We start from the raw sequence: 17,681 nt of genomic DNA on the forward strand, positions 1-17,681 counted from the left end.
ACCAGGTCAACCCAGGTACTGATGGAGGAAGTACAAGTGTTGTTGGAAAAGCAGGCAATTGTGCCGGTGAGATGGGTGTACAGAATGCAGGGATTCTATTCCCGTTATTTCCAAGTCCCCAAGAAGGACGGGGGCATAAGGGCGATAATGGACTTAAGGCAACTGAATTGGTATGTAGACACGAGAAACTTCAGGATGATAACACTACAAGACATTTCACATTTTCTTGTGCAAGAAGAGTGGGCTGTCACTTTGGACTTGAAGGATGCCTATTTTCATATAGGTATTCGCGAAGGACATCGCAAGTACCTGCAGTTCACCGTAGGAGATACAGCGTACCAGTATCAGGTTTTGCCATTCGGCCTGTCCACAGCGCCAAGAGTGTTTACCAAAGTCATGGCGACTGTAGTTGCTTTCTTAAGGACCCAAGGGATAGTGGTGTATCCATACTTGGACGATTGGCTCCTGGTCAACGACGAAAGAGAGAGATTACTTTCCCAAGTCCAGTATGTACTCACTCTTCTGAGAGACCTAGGAATCACGGTGAACCAGAAGAAGTCACGGTTGCAGCCCCAGAGACGGGTAGACTACATTGGTGCGATTTTAGACATGCAAGAAAAAAGGGCTTATCTGCCGGAGTCCAGGTATGCCCAGATCAAGGAGCTTATACATCTTTTCCAACAGCAACCCAAGCAAAGGGCTGTGTTGATTCAGAGGCTCCTAGGGCTCATGGCGTCATGCAATACGACTGTTTGCAATACAAGGTTGCGTATGCGACCTCTACAGACTTGGTTTCTGATGAACTTTCGACCAAATCGCGACAGCCAGCACAAATGGCTAACATTCCCATGTGCGGTACTAAGGTCCTTGAAATGGTGGACACTTGCGAGCAACTTGCTTTCAGGCATGCCATACCAACCGCTCACGCCGGCATGCAGTGTAACAACGGATGCCTCCCTACAGGGATGGGGAGCACATTGCCTACAACATCAGATTCAGGGGCGGTGGACAAGTCTGCAGGCGAAAAAACACATAAACTACCTGGAACTTCTTGCAGTGTTCTTGGCCCTAAGGGCATTTCAATCCCTACTGCACGGGAAGGTGGTGCAGATCCACCTGGACAATACCACCGCAATGGCGTACCTAAACAAGCAGGGGGGTACGGTCTCTCGGGTGCTGTGTGTGCTGAGTCAAAACATCTGGAATTGGTGTATTGCTCGGGACATAATTCTGATAGCAATACACATAAAAGGGGTGGACAACGTTCAGGCAGATGGACTGAGCAGAGCCCTGGTATACAACCAGCAACACGAGTGGGAGATGAATATGGACTATCTGTCGGCACTGTTCAACAAATGGGGATGGCCGACTGTGGATCTGTTTGCGACGGCTGTAAACACAATGTGTCCAACATATTGCTCTCGTGCGGGAGTAGGCAAAGGGGACGCTTTCCAGTACAGATGGACGAAAAGTCTTTTTTACCTGTTTCCACCGCAACCACTAATATCGAGGGTGGTGGCGCAATTGCTCAGGGACAACACGAAGGCCATTTTGATAACGCCATGGTGGCCCAGACAACAATCGTTTTCAACAGTGCTACATATGTCAAGGGGAGTATACCACAAGTTTCCCAATCAGCCGGACTTGTTGTCTCAAGGTTCAGGGGCGATAAATCATCCCCAAGTAGAGACGCTTCAGCTCACAGCGTGGCGCATAGGTTATTTAAAAAGATTCTATTAAACACTAGAAAGAGGTCGACTCGCCGCAATTACGACAGTAAGTGGAGACGTTTTAAACTCTACGCTAGGGAGCGTGGTTTCTTACCAAGGCGAGCATCGGTAACTCAAGTGTTACTGTATATCACAACCCTCAAAATGATGGGCTTGGCGAATGCCTCTTTGAAGGTACACCTCTCAGTAATCTCTTCAGAGCATAGGGGATGGGACAAGTCTACGGTGTTTTCCCATCCGGAATGCAAGAAATTTCTGAAGGGGTTAAATAATCTGTACCCGCCAATTCGGCGCCCACATCAGCAGTGGGATTTGACTTTGGTGCTACAGGCGCTGACTCAGCCGCCGTCTGAACCTATGGCAACGGCCTCCTTACGTCTTCTTACCATTAAGACAGCCTTCTTAATAGCGATAACGACGGCACGGAGGGTAGGTGAGCTAGCTGCTCTTAGAATGGACAAACCATATATGCAAGTTTTTCCGCATAAGGTCTCTCTTCGGCTGGATCCGAAGTTCCGCCCCAAGATAACGTCTGATTTCCACATTAATGCGGATATAGTTCTTCCAACATTTTTCCAGAGCCCAGAATCACGGCTAGAAAAGGAGATGCATACTCTGGATGTCCGTAGGGCGCTCCTATACTACTTGGACGCCACTAAGTCTATTCGACGGACTAGGAAACTGTTTGTCTTGTACACGGGCTCGGTTAAGGGAAAGCCGGTCTCACGACAGAGGTTGGCTCAGTGGATTGTGAAGGCAGTAAAGCTAGCTTATACTGCGCAAGGCAAGGTACCACCAGGGACTATCACAGCTCACACTACGAGAGCCTATGTCTCCTCTGCAGCGGACTTGGCCGGTGTATCGATGAAGGATATATGCAAAGCAGCGACTTGGACGTCAAACCAACCCTTCATTCGGCATTATGCAGTGGACCTGCGACAATCAAAGGAAGGAGAGTTTGGGCGGAGTGTACTGAAGAGGGTCCTGCCGTAGATACTGCCCACCACCAAGGCAGCAGCTGGCTAATCACCCATTGTTATGAATGCAACAGATCACTATCCAGATAAACAGGTTGCTCACCTGTAACTGATGATCTGGAAGAGATCTGTTGTATTCATAAGACCCGCCCAGACCTCCCCACGGTTTTCGAGCAGGACCAGGTTGGGTTTCAGAGAAATTAAAAAAAAAAAAATGACTGTTGGTCCACCAGAAACTGAAAGAGACACGCCCCAACTGCCAGGGATAAGAAGAGCACGGTCTCGTGCAGGGCAGTTAGGGGCGGAGCGAGGAGCTAGCTAATCGGTCCGTGAGGTCACTGCGCAGGCGCAGAACCCATTGTTATGAATACAACGGATCTCTTCCAGATCATCAGTTACAGGTGAGCAACCTGTCTTTTTTATTATTACTATTATCATCATCATCTGAGGTCTGGTGTGGTAACTGAATTAACAAACTAAAGTTACAGAACAGCCTACATCCAGACTAATATGCTGTTGCACTAGTGTAAAAATGGAACACAATGAGGAAATGCCTGTTCTAAATTGGTTTGCAGAAGTTGTCAAGTTGCACAATGCATTGTACAATCTTTTATATGTCTTGGAGGAGGTTTTCCACTAGTGGATGCACAACATCGCTGAGTACCACAACTTTGTACAGCTTTGCAAAATTCTTAAATGTGCACGTTTCTCACTGTGCCAGTGCAACACTAGACTGGATGTCAGCCTCTGTTCCATTTTCAGAGCTTACTGCATCTACTGATGGGAGTGCTGAACTGATGGAAAACGGTAGACATGCAGCTTTAAACCACGATTTGCCTGTTAGGTCTGGAAGCTCAAACTAGGATTTGGTTTCTAAACTATATTAATGGAAAGTGTTGTTTGACATGGTGCATAATTTGAGTCATAAAAATTAAGTTGTTCTGTAATAACACCACTGAGATTTTAAGAGTTAAGTGGCCTAATTAGAAGATAATTTCCGGTGACTTTTATATAAATTAAACTAATACAGTACCTTGTGTAATCACATAAGGAAAAATAATGCCCTTCCATGGTCATTTGAGTTTTTATTGCAGAGAGGATGCAGATGCCTTGGACTATTATTGACCTGTGTTTTGTTACTATAGACCCAGGAAAACAAGTTCTCTAGTAAGACCTGCCCAAGCAGTTTTATAACCCCTCCCCCTCCTGATGAGAATAAACTCCCGAAGCCCATTGCGTCAAGAGCATAAAATTTTTCTATAAAAGTTCCAGGCATAATTCATGCTGAGTTTGAACTATAAATCCCACAAGAGCCTAGTAGCTGTACAGAGGCCTCCCCTTACTGGCCATTATTTCTAAGTATCCAAGTACACTGGACATGATGCCATCTGTGAACTAAATACTATGCAAATGTGCAAGGCTGATAAACACAGCTAACCTGATGACTAGCAGCTGAATGTGTAAATTCTCCTTTGAAAAGCGCTGTTTAAAATAATATGAAAGTTAACAGTGATGTTCTTTTTGTGATGGCTGCATTAACATAAGCATGTCATCAATAATGAACATGCATTGAGAAAATACAAATAAAATACAAAACAGCTTAAACTCATTTTAAAAATAGTTAAAAATCAGAACAAAACTTAAAATCCAAATTTAAAAGGCCTGTATGAACAAAAATGGTCTTTACCAGATGTCTAAAAGAACAAAGTGATGAAGCCAGGCAAACCTCACTGGGGAAGCTATTCCATAAATGGGGTGCATCCACCGAAAAGACCCTCCCTGGTAGCCACCCACCTCACCTCGTTTGGCAGGGACACCAGAGGAGGGCTTCAAAAGAAGATGAGTGTGTTTTAAAGTTGGAGGAAGAAGCATAAATAACTTGTGCTATGCTGATGACACCACTCTGATAGCTGAGAATGCGGATGATCTGCAAGCTCTAGTAATGAAAGTCAAGGAACACGGTGGGAAAAATGGAACTACGGCTAAATGTAAAGAAGACTAAACTAATGACAATGGGCACAGCAACCCAGCCTCAGAATTGATAAGGAAGACTTTGAAGTGGTGGATAGCTTCTGCCTTTTAGGATCAACCATCAATATTAAAGTATCCAGCAGTCAAGAAATATGCTGCAGACTAGCACTTAGTAAGGTTGCCTTTCCAAAGCCTTGGAAAGGATATTTAGATGCTATGATGAGTCTATACCTACACAGATTAGAATCGTATGGACAATGGTTTTCCCAGTGACACTCTATGGATGTGAAAGCTGGGCTCTGAAGGAGCAAGATAGAAAAAGCATTGACACTTTTGAACTTTGGTGCTGGAGAAGACTTTTGAGGATACCATGGACAGCCAGGAAAACAAACAATTGGATCCTAGAACAAATCAATCCAGAATTTTCACTCAAGGCACAAATGACCAGGTTCAAACTATCATACTTAGGCCACATTATGTGAAAACCCAGTTCACTTGAGAAGTCCATGGGAGAAGTTGAAGGAAAGGGGAGGACGACCAGCAGCAAGGTGGATGGACTCGATTACAACAGTAATGAATGTACCACTGAGAGACCTTAAAGGCCAAGTGGAAGACAAACCATCCTGGAGAGAATCTATGTGGGTCGCTAAGAGTCGACACCGACTTGATGGCCCTTAATCATCAATCAATCAGGGACATATGGGGCAAGGCAGTCTCTCAGGTAACCCAGTCCTGAGCCATTTAGGGCTTTAAAGGTTAAAAACAGCACTTTGAATTGGGCCCAGAAACGGACTGGGAGCCAGTACAGCTGACGAAGCACTGGCATAATATGATAAAAACATCCAGTACCAGTTAATAATCTTGCAGCTCTGTTTTGTACCTGATGCAGTTTCTGGTTCATTTTCAAAGGCAGTCCCAAGTACAATGCATTGCGGTAATCTAAGCAAGAGTTTACCAGAGCGCAAGTAACTGTGGCCAAGCTATCTCTGTCCTGGTAAAGTCGTAGTTGACATATCAGCCGAAGCTGATAACAGGTGCTATAAGCCACAGAGGCCACTTGAGCCTCTAGTGACAGTGCTGGATTGATGAGCACCTCCAGGCTACCAACCTGGTCCTTCAGCGGGAGTGCAACCCCATCTAGAACAGGCTGAACAATATTCACCTGGGCAGAGGAACCACCGATCAACAGTACTTCAGTCTTGTCTGGATTGAGTCACAGCTATTTCACTCTCATCCAGTCCATTACTACATCCCAAGTACCAATTCAGGACAGTCACCGCTTCACCTGTGTCTAATGAAAAAGAGAGATACAATTGATGACACCTCAAGCCAGATCTCCTGATGACCTTTCCCAGCAGCTTCATGTAGATGTTAAACAGCATAGAAGAAAGAATGGAACCTTGCGGAACCCCATAGCAAAACTGCCAAGGGGTTGAGCAGTAGTCCCCCAGCACCACTTTCTGGGAACAGGCCTTGAGGTAGGAGTGGAACCACCTCCAAACAGTGCCTCCCACACCCAACTCGGCCAACCTATCCAAAAGGATACCATGGTCAATGGTATCAAAAGCCACTGAGAGATCCAAGAGAATTAACAGGGTTGCACTCCCCCGTCTCTCTTTCTGCATAGGTCATGCCACAGGGCAACCAAAGCAGGTTCTGTTCCAAAGCTGGGCCTAAAGCCCGATTGAAAATGATCTAAATAGCCTGTTTCTTCCAAAGTGTCTGGAGCTGGTCAGCCACCACACACTCAAGCACCTTGCCCAGGAAGGGAATATTGGCCACAGGCCTATAGTTTACATCCTCCGAGTCCAGACTGGGTTTCTATAGGAGTGATCAAACAATAGCTTGCTTCAATGAAGCTGGGACCACCCCCTCTCTCAATGAGGTGCTTAGAACCTGCTGGACCCAGATAAAAATTTCCTCCTTACTAGATTTAATAAGCCATCAAGGGTTGAGCATGCATGTGGTCATCTGAATCAGACTAAACACCTTGTCCATATTCTCAGGACCAATAACTTAAATATCTCCAACAAAATTAGGCCAGGTTTTACTCTGGGCACCTTCCCAATGATCTTGCATCAGCCATAGTGTCCAACTCATGGCGAATGCAAGCGACTTTACCCTCAAAGTGCTGTGCAAATGAGTCACAGCATGCAACCAAGGGTTCTCATACATCTTGTCCAGGGCCAGATTATAAAAGGCCCTAAGCCACCAGGAAGAGTCCCACTGGATGACTTTGAGAGGATGCAGTGGTGGATGAAAAAAGCATTTCATGTGTTCCATCACTTTAATTTTTAAAAAAATTATATCAAGAAAAAAGAATACAGAAAAAAGAAAAGTACACAAATGTAGTACATCTCATATGTTTTAAATATCAATCCAGGAGTCAACTCTCTCTCATATCAACATCTTATCCTAACCACTCACAGTCCAGTTAGAACTTTCAACCACCAATTAAAAATGTCCAAACAAAACATCCAACTGAATAATTAAATATCAAAGTTAAGCAAAGCTGAAATGATAAAGGAGTCATTCATGGATTCAATAGCAGAGAAAATCCGAATCTAGGATGAGGTATCAGACCCTGTGACAAATTATAATGTATAAAAGGTTCCCAAGTAAAGCTATATTTATCTTCTGATTTATTTTGAATATATGAAGTAATTCTAACCATTGAGGCGTATTCCCAAAGTTTAAGATGCCATTCCTCTAGTGTCGGTAATGAGTGAGTTTTCCAATAAGAAGCATAAAACATTCTAGCAGCAGTTATATATAAAGACAGCTCTGTATATTCTGCAGATATATGAGGCTTGGTAATATTTAACATAAAAATATCTGGTAAAAAATGAAAATCTATTTTTAACACTGGTTGCATCTTACGGTGAATTAACTTCCAAAATTTCAGAGCTTTAGTGCATGTCCACCACGTGTGATAAAAAGTTCCCGGTTGATTCATACACTTCCAGCAATTTCCAGGATAGTTATTGTCTATCTTTGAAATCATCATTGGCGTGATATACCAACGAAAATACATTTTATACCAATTTTATGTTAAAGAGCTGTTCACTGTAAATTTAAGATTCACTTTCCATTGCTATTCCCATTGTTGCATGTCAGTTTTATTCATATTCTGCATCCATTTAATCATACAGTCTTTAACTTGTTCTGATTCAGAATCATACTTCACTAACAGCTTGTATATAAGACCCAATAAGTGCTCGGCATTTTTTAAATTATTATTTCAAATTCTGTTAAATCTCTGAGAATACCACCTTGCTTTAGTATTTGCTTCTGTACTGTGCTGTTTGTGAATATTGAAACCAGGAAGGTTTACTCATTCCATCACTTCCTCAGAGTAGGCTCGATAATGAGCCCTAACCTGTGTTTGCTCAGACTCACCCTGAGTTTTCCTCCACTTGCGTTCTAGCCGTCTCCCAGCTTGCTTCATCGCCCTCAGCTCAGGTGTATACCAAGGTGCTGCATGGGCTCTGCTTTGCAAGAGAGGGCACTTGGGAGCAATTGTGGCACCTGCCTGAGCCACCTTTCCATTCCATAGAGCAACTAGAGCTTTGACAGGAGCACCTGCCAGACCAGCTGGAAAATCCAAGTTAAACTTGGTAATGATGGTTTGGCTTTTCTTAATTAAGCCCAATTCTCTTAACAGCTGCTTTTCACAAAGAAGTCATGAGGAGGCAGTGAATAACATTCTGGGCTGCATGTGGGCAATGAATAAAATTCTAAACCTCCATGTGAGAACCAGATTAAGGTATCTTCTCAGCTATAAAGCTGGCATTGGAAAGACAAATTACTGTCTTGGAGCTTACAGAGGTGAGCAGGGTAGAACATTCAAATTAGCACCATATAAATTATCTAATCTTTACCTGTGATTCTCCATATTTAAATCATAGGGCAGCAAGTCCACATACTTAATATACATACCTGGATTCTTTGTCTCAACACATTGCAGCAGTTTCCAGCAATCTTTAACATGTCCATTCATAAGCCTGGGTTCTGTGCCTTTGCAGGAACTTGCGGATGGATGGTGAAGCTCCTCATGGCACTCTAAGTGTGCTCAGCACAACGATTTATTTGGTGGTTGGAGCATCACTTCCCTCAGTTCCTTTCTGACTGCCTTATCATTTGCCTCGTTAGACTCTGCTTCTCGTCAGTCTCAGTTCTGTAATACAAACCTTTTTCTGGTTATTTGGTGTTGGCTTTTGGGCTGTTTGAAGACTGCTTCTTGCCTTCTGATTTGGACTTATTTATTCATTTTTTCTAGATGGATTTTTGGTGTGACTTGGCCTGGTTTTAGACTAATTTTTGTCCTTATGAACCAAAAATAAAACTTTAAAAAAGTGTATGAAGTGTGGTGCAAAACTGCCATCTACGGATCACCACAACTCATGCTTGTTTTGTTGGGAGAGGAACATAACACTAAAACTTGGATGTTCAACATCTCCTTTACCAACTTATGTGCCTTCACGGGTTCCAGAGAGTAACTTGCTTGTTACCCAGCATACTACTGATCACTTCGCAGTGCCCGCTACTGTTCCATTATCTCATCAGAGGACTGCTGCCTTACTGAGTACAAAATCCATACAAACGACACCACTGCAAACAACTGCTATACCTACAATGGCTGCTACCACATCTCCTCCTGCTTTTTTAACTACCATAGATGTTAGTGACCATTCCTCAGGTGAGGATTATGATTCTCCTCCTGAATCAGAGGTTGAGTCCATGGTGACAGAGAACCTTTCTGATCCCTCGCCAGATAATTCCATATCCAACTTGTCCATCAGTGTCACACACTGAAAAATTCCATGGTGCTATGGTGCGACCACAACTGGAATACTGCGTACAATTCTGGTCACCACATCTAAAAAAGGACATTGTAGAACTGGAAAAGGTACAGAAGAGGGCAACCAAGATGATCAGGGGCCTAGAGCGCCTTTCTTATGAGGCAAGGCTACAGCACCTGGGGCTATTTAGTTTAGAAAAAAAGACAACTCCGGGGAGACATGATAGAGGTCTATAAAATCATGCACGGTGTGGAGAAAGTAGATAGAGGGAAATTCTTATCCCTCTCACATAACACTAGAACCAGGGGTCATCTCATGAAGTTGATTGCCAGGAAATCTAGGACCAACAGACAGAAGTACTTTTTCACACAATGCATAATCAACTTGTGGAATTCTCTGCCACAAGATGTGGTTGACAGCCCACAACCTGGATGGCTTTAAGAGGGGTTTGGATAAATTCATGGTGGAGAGGTCTATCATCGGCTACTAGTTGGAGTACTATAGGCCACCTCCAGCCTCCAAGGCAGGATGCCTCTGAGTACCAGTTGCAGGAGAGTAACGGCAGGAGAGAAGGCATGCCTTCAACTCCTGCCTGTAGGCTTCCAGCGGCATCTGGTGGGCCACTGTGAGAAACAGGGTGCTGGACTAGATGGGCCTTGGGCCTGATCCAGCAGGGCTGTTCTAATGCACTCTATATGCGATAGTGTCTATATAAGGATATTCAGTGTAAATTCAAGCAATTCTTTGCCTAGTCTATTGATCTTCTGAAACAACATCTTAGTACAGCCAAACATCTTGCAGAGACAGAATCTAGGTTCATGGTCACAACAGTCTCTATACATTGTCACACTTGGTTGCAGTCTGATAATCTGCAAAATGATAGGAAAGACAAAGTTAAACATCTCCCCTTGGGAAGGGTTGTTTATTGAGAGCACAGATGAAATAATGAAGAAACTTTTAAAATCTAAATAAATTGCTAAGACCTTCACACCTAATAATACCCATTCCACCTTTGCTACTAAGTAATGTCCTTATGGGAGACAGTGACAGGATTTCAAGTCAACTGACCATAAGGACTACAGAAAACCTTACCGCCATAACCAACGCAAAGGGTTCCCTGCAAAGGACAAGCAACATGTTTCTCATGGGAAGCCACAAGATCTCCTGAATCAGCACCTTTGATTGTCTGGAAATTCCACCTTTCCCACATCTTTCCTCCACTCCCTTGACCATCAGACTAGGCTGATGTACATCTGCATGGCACAACGTAACATCAGATGGCTGTGTGCTACGCATTGTCACCACGAGCTATGCAACAGAGATCAAGAACAAACAAACATTTCAAGGGATAAATTACATGCCTACAATTCCTGCATTGGTTGAGGCAGTGAAGGAACTTCTGGGAAAAGAGGCAGTTGCTCCTGTACAGTGGAAATCTGATAGAGACAAGTTCTACTCCTGTTATTTCCAAATTCTGAAGAAGGATGAGGGTATAAGGCCTATCATGGACTTGGAAATACTGTACAGATTTGTCAATGCAAGAAGTTCTGAATGATAACATTGCAAAGCATCTTGCCTCTCCTTTTACAAGGGAGAATGGCTTGCAACGTTGGACATAAAAGATGTGTACTTCCACATTGACATCCAGTCCAATCACAGAAGATATTTGTGCTTCATAGCAAGAAGTGCAGTGTGCCAGTACAATGTATTGCCGTTTGGACTATCCACTGTGCCTGCCCAGGGTTTTTACAAAGTGCATGGCTGTGGTCATAGTTCATCTGCTAAAAGAAGGAATCTCCATCCTCCCTTTTTTTGGATGACTGGCTCATAACAGCAAGCACTGCAAGCGGGTTACGTTATCAGATCCAATATGTTCTACATCTTTTGGAGGATCTGGGGATCTCAGTGAACTGGAAAAAGTCACACTTTGATTCAATACATAGGAGCGATACTGGACATTCAATCAAAGACATACTTGCCAAGCAAGAGACATAAATTGATAAGAGACTTCATGTCCATTTGCTGGGAGGCGCCATGTCAAAGTGAACATCAAATCCAGCATCTACTAGGCTTGATGACAACATGCACAGTGACTGTACCATATGCACACTTAAAGATGTGGCTGCTACAGCTGTGGTTCCTATCTCTGTTCAAGCCCAATCTGCACATTACAAAACAAAAAATAATCTCATATTGTTCTCATGCAGGCCTAGGTTGTCGCTCTGAGGGTGATGCACTCCAGAGACTGTGGAAAGGCACCCTGTTTTACATTTCTCCTCCACTGCTGAACAGTTCTGGCAAAGATTCTGCAAGAGGACGTGAAGTGCATTTTAATTGTTCCTTGGTGGCCACATCAGCAATAGTTTGTGATGCTACTTCACTTGTCTCGGAAGACTCTGAAATTGCTAATGAGACTGGACGCTGTCTCAAAACACGAGACGAAAGTTTGGGGCAGTGTACAAATGTAATAATAATAAAAATAAAACAGTGGCCTAATACTTCATCTGAACCTCGTAATGCTGCAACTGGTGGCATGGAGGATGGGGTTCTGAAGACGATACTGTTGAATGTTTGAAAAAGCTCCACCAGATGCTGTTAAGCTTACAAATGGAAACTAATCATTGCCTATGCTTCCTCTGAGGGCTTCATTCCAAAGGAGGCTACATTAAAACAAACACAGGTCCTCCTGTCTTTGACCTCCTTGAAGCAAGATGGATTAGCAGATATATCCATAAAGGTTCACGTAGCAGCCATCTCTAACAAATTTGCTGGTTGAGATGGCAATCTCCTGATTGCAAGTGATTTCTGAGGGGCATGAACAATGTCAAACCCCTGTCAGCCAGCCTCTGGGACGGTGGGGTTTGTCTTTGGTGCTTTCCTCTTTGACAGAAAAGGCCTTTGAGCCAATGGCAACAATACCTCTGAAGCTTAAAGCTCTTAAGACTGCTTTTTGAGTTGCAATAACAATGACAAAAAGGGTCAGTGAGCTGGCAGCATTAAGAGCTGATGCTCCCTATACTCAACTCTTCACAAACAAGGTGGTTATGTGTATGGATCCGATGTTTTTTACCAAAGGTTGTTTGGGACTTTCTTCTAAATAGTGAGATTGTGCTTCCCACTCCCCCCCCCCAGAATTCAAGCTCTGCTTTGGAATACGCCTTGAATGCTTTGGATGTAAGATAGGCATAGTTGTTTACCTGAACAGAATGAAAGTCCAGGTCTTTGTTCACATATTACAAGGGGAAATTGATGGGACAACCTATCTTTCGTCAGCCTTTGTTCCATTGGCTAGTGGAACTTATTTTAATGGCTTATAAAGTACAAGGGGTTGAGCTTCCATGCACAACTAAAGTCCATTCTGTCAGATCTTACACAGCCTCTGCTGCCCATTTATCTGGGATTAGGATGCAAGATATGTCAGGCAGCTGCTTGGTCCTCTAATCTGCCTTTCATGAAACATTATGCATTGGATTTTTGCTTGGCTGCTGCAGCCAACTTTGGAAGGAGTGCCTTGAAGAGGGTCTTGCAGTAGCTTACTGCAATTACCACTGCAATTACTTACTGTGATTAGCAAGCTCACCATCTTGGGTAAACTTGCTTAATCACCTAGGTTTATGAATCGGCTACAGATCACATTAAAAATAAGCAGGTTGCTTACCTGTAAGAACTGATCTTTAAGTGATCCATAGACATTCATAAGACCCTCCTGAGCTCTCCACAGCAGTAAGACAGGAGTTTTTCTTACCTGTTGTGTTGTATGATGTTGCTCTAAGTTACAGAATGGTTGTCTAACATGGCGGCCATCCAGGAACCGAAGGAAGCGGCACTTTAATTGCCAAATAAATGGTCGCACTGAACATGCAACACACTTAGAGTGCCCCGAGGAGATTGAGCATTCTACCTGCAAGGTCCTGCCCAGGCGCAGAACCCAGGCTTATGAATGTAGCCACAGGTAAGCAGCCTGTTTCTTTGATTTCACATTACTCCTCAAGTGGCTCTGGTTGTTGGAAAATTCTGCCATAGGTTGCCACTACAGTCTTCAACACAGCTGCTTGCAAAAAAGTCCTGCTGATTTCAGTGGAATTATCTTCTAAATAAATGTGCTTTGGATTGTAGACTATAGAAGTATTATCCACAGAGAATACTGATAAGTGAAATAGTCCCTTCAGAAAAGGACTGTATGTAAGCCAGTCTTTTGTTACTTAATTGCTGCATTTCCTTTGATTGCTAACTAGTTTGTATTGATATTCAATCATACTAAACTCTCAATGTGTGTGTTAATGATTTGCATAATAAACATTTGGCTTCTCATATTTTAGAAACTTCTAACGAACTTGTGGGTATGTTTCTTTTCTAGATTTGCAATGAAATACTTAAGAAATATATAAGTATTGGTGAAGTAGTTTTGCTGAAGCGTGCAGGTATGAAACACTGACTATATTCACCATTATAAAACAAGCAACTCATTGGGCCTAGGGTATAGATTTGTGCTAATATTTAGGTGATTCTATATAGAAGGCTATATAACACATTACATTAAAAACTCGAACCGCCTTATGCTGGTTCACAAACCCTCTGTTGAATTCAGTAGAAATGTGGCTGTAAACATAGTATCTAAATTTCTATTGTAAGAAAGTAGTTCCAAAAATATTTGCATTTGGGAGTTGATTTGTGAGTTGTCACACTGCTTGGCTGTGAATGATAGTATTGCAGCAGTTGTTGAGCCTAATATGTGGAACCAGGATGGATTGATTTAAATCAGGGTGACTTTAATTATTGATTTAAATTCTGAATTAAATCACCAAGAGGGAACTTCAGTTTAAATCATTGATGTAAAAATGTTTCTCAATGATAATTTCATATATTTCTTAAACAAAAGTGCAGATCTGATCTCTAAAACATATTAATTTGCAGCTCAGCAGAGCATTTACAACATCTACATGGACATGCTTTATGTAATTGTGTAGATAATTTATTTTCAATTAATTTAGAAAATAGCACACAACTGGTTTTTAATATAATGGAACTGCCTTGGCCCAGCCCCAGCACAAACAACCATCCTCCTGTCTAGCCTGTGTCTTTGCACATGTGACTTTAGTCTGGTTTATTTTTTATTTTTATTACCGTATTATTTTATTTATTTTATTTGTATACCGCCATTCCAAAATGGCTCAGGACGGTTAGAAATAGAAATTTGAAAGCCCAGAAGTTTCTAAAGGCAAGAGCCTGTAGTTGCTGGGTGGATGGTTCTAGTCTGCTAGGCAAACTAGAGCCATTTTCATGAGAGGAAACCAGGGCCAGCCCTAGGGTTTTTGGTGCCCTAGACAAAGTTGGACTTTGCCTGATTCCTCAGCTAAGGAGTACAGAGCCCTACCTTTAAATTGAGCCATGCAGGCTGCTCATTCACTGGTTTGAATGACCAGCCTGCATGGATAACCAAAGAATGACTAGCCTGCACTGGTTTGGAGATACCATGGGAGAGGAAACACTTGAGGAGCTGAAAGCCTGCTCAGTGCTCACCCTTCCTCTATTGCCACTCCTCCTTTCCCTCAACAGTGCAAGCCCTGTGATCCTCAAGGCCAACCAATCTCTCTGTCCCCCTGAGAGGCAACTTTTAACAGTATTGTGAAGAGCTTCCCTCTGCAACCAGCCAGGCCCAACCACAGCCAACCCAACCGACATGCACACCACTTACTACCTTATTTCCATCTGGGCACTTGAGAAACCAGGATGGAGGCTTTTGTTTGAGCAACCAGGGCAGAACAAGGCGGGGACAAAGTACACTGATGGCAGGGGTGGGGGAAGAAAAGCAAGCCAGGGACCAGCAAGGAGGCGAACCCTGCCCAGGACTTCTGCATGGGAGCTGTGGCATCCCCCAAGAATTGGTGTCCTAGGTGATCGCCTAGATCTGCCTCATGGATGGATCGGCTCTAAAGTAAACTGAAATGAATGCCCGTATTTGGTGTGTGTGTGTGAGAGAGAGAGAGAGAGAACGCTATTCATTTTTAAGAGACTGTAAGTGTAGGAGTGGCATGTTAGTGATGAAATTTAATCTTAAGCATGTTTTTTTTTAAGAGAATTTTAATTTATTAACATTTTAAAAAATCAAAACAATCTGATTTTTTTAATTTCTTTTTTTAAAAAAACATTAGTTTTTATTCACTCATCCAAACAAAGGCAAAAATTTGTAGTTAAATTTATGAGAACTGTTATTTCACGGAATAGTTCGTTATGAAACTGGTCTGTTTGTATAAGTGCTTTCTTTCAAGTTCTTGACATCCTTTTGATTTGTAGACTATACTTTTACTAGTATTTTAGTGCTGAAAAGGTCTCACTACCTGATACATATAAGACAAGAGACTTCCCAGAATTTCTCTGGAGTGGGGAATGTAGTAGTGTAGGCATCATTTTTCAAGGTAGAATGTCTGTTGACAGAGACCTTGTTTTTCCAACGCACAGCTCACAATATTTTGTTAGTGGAAAAATATTGTCTCAGGCATTCATGGGAGAATGTGTTCACATCAGTACAAGCAGTTAGGTTTATGACTTGTTACCTATTAACCCTGCTCTGTTTTGGGTAGCAGTATGACCCACTCAATAGTAAAACGGCCCTAGAGAGTGAAATGCTCACTTAAGTCTTGGCTGGGTCTGGAGGAAAATAATCAGTTGAAGATATAGTATGTATAGGCCACTTTCCCACACAATAGATGCCCTCAAAGCAGCTTACAATTGAGCAATACAAATTATAGCAATGTAGGTGGCATTAGAACTCAAATTTACTATAAGAGTTGCTGCGAAGTACAATAATTGTATATAGCAACTTTTATTCTGCATGTCATGAAATAATGCTGATATACAGGAAACAAGCTGCTTTTCTCTTGTAGAAAAAAACATCAAATTCTCCTGCTGAATATAGAATATAAAATCATTCCTCTTGCTGAATATCCACTTTAATTTTTTATTTTTATTTTTTCTTAACATGACTATTCATGTTAATTGATGACTCACAGTAAATTACTGAAACATTTAATAATCCCAAATTTCCTAATTTCTTTAGTCCAGATATTTACAGATTACTATAAAGAAATTACTCCAGGGATACATTTGGATTCACAAATACTAAATGACCTGCTAACATCTTTGCTGCAGGATCATTTGCTGAAAGAATTGTTTCGTGTACTGAATACTAGCATAATGATTAAAAAACTGGTAAGTAACCTGGCTCATTTTAAAGGCCCTTTAGACTCATGGTGTAATAATTTGTTGTAATAGGCTTTCAGTTTTGTTCACTTGCCTATTTGGTTCTGAGCTATTCATATTAAAAAACCATATGACTATTTTAGCATATGCCAGAAGGCTTGAGAAAGAAAAGATTTCTCTCATTTGTGCTACGTTATGGGGAAAAGAATCTGTGAAAAAGACTCCCTCTTTCTTACTTCTCCAAAATGCAGCACAAATGAGCTTGTAGTATCCTCCTTGCCAGAAAGACAAGGACACTTATCCTAGCAAGCTGTCAAGTGGGTTTGTGGATGTTTGACTCCAGTACAGATCATACTTGGATAAATTGAATTTCAAAAGAGTAGCTCCATGTGTTTTATCAAAATAAGCTGTTGGCACAAAGTTGGAAAGAAAAATCTAGCAGAATGTTTATGCTTCTATGTGGCTGGTATCCCACTCCAGAACAGTATTGACTGTATCTGAAAACTGGTGGATTGGCCCAGTGGGGTTATTCCCCACACAATCTTCACATCCTCTGACTTGCACTTCTGCAATACAGATGATACTGCACTGGTGTGGAGTTACAGCTGCTCAGAAGTGGCAATTACATCTCAGAGGTAAGACTTTGAAGTCTTGTAAATGAGACACGGCCAAAATGTTTCAGATTAAAATTGTCTTTAGGTTCTGTCAGTTAATTGATGTACTTGGCTCTAGTATTAAAACATTATTTTTGTTTAGCCAACTGTAGGCCTTCTCCTCAAAGTGTTTGAGTATGTGGCTTCGATGAAAACAAAAGAGACAGTGCCTGAACTAATTGACATCTCTTGTAAGGTATTAATTGAATAGTTTGATTCCTTCCTAAATATTAAAAATTATATTTTCTGTTCAGATGATTCTGCATTCTGTGCTAGTTTCTATCTGCTCGTCAGCTCATATAAAAAAGTAGTGTTTCCAAAAGAAAAAGGATTATGACTAGAGTGATA

General features: G+C 42.1%; 1 protein-coding gene across 2 annotated transcripts in view; it reads left to right on the top strand.

Moving 5' to 3' along the window:
• TOPAZ1 (testis and ovary specific TOPAZ 1) overlaps positions 1–17,681 on the top strand; it is an 87,140-nt gene that overhangs the window by 33,243 nt on the left and 36,216 nt on the right. For both annotated transcript variants that reach the window (XM_053262755.1, XM_053262756.1), the window contains exons 9-11: positions 13,838–13,901; positions 16,538–16,689; positions 17,437–17,529. In XM_053262755.1, coding sequence (XP_053118730.1) covers positions 13,838–13,901; positions 16,538–16,689; positions 17,437–17,529 — 309 coding nt within the window. The remainder of the gene's footprint in view (positions 1–13,837; positions 13,902–16,537; positions 16,690–17,436; positions 17,530–17,681) is intronic.

This window comes from Hemicordylus capensis, chromosome 6 (assembly GCF_027244095.1).
Source record: "Hemicordylus capensis ecotype Gifberg chromosome 6, rHemCap1.1.pri, whole genome shotgun sequence".
NCBI lineage: Eukaryota > Metazoa > Chordata > Lepidosauria > Squamata > Cordylidae > Hemicordylus > Hemicordylus capensis.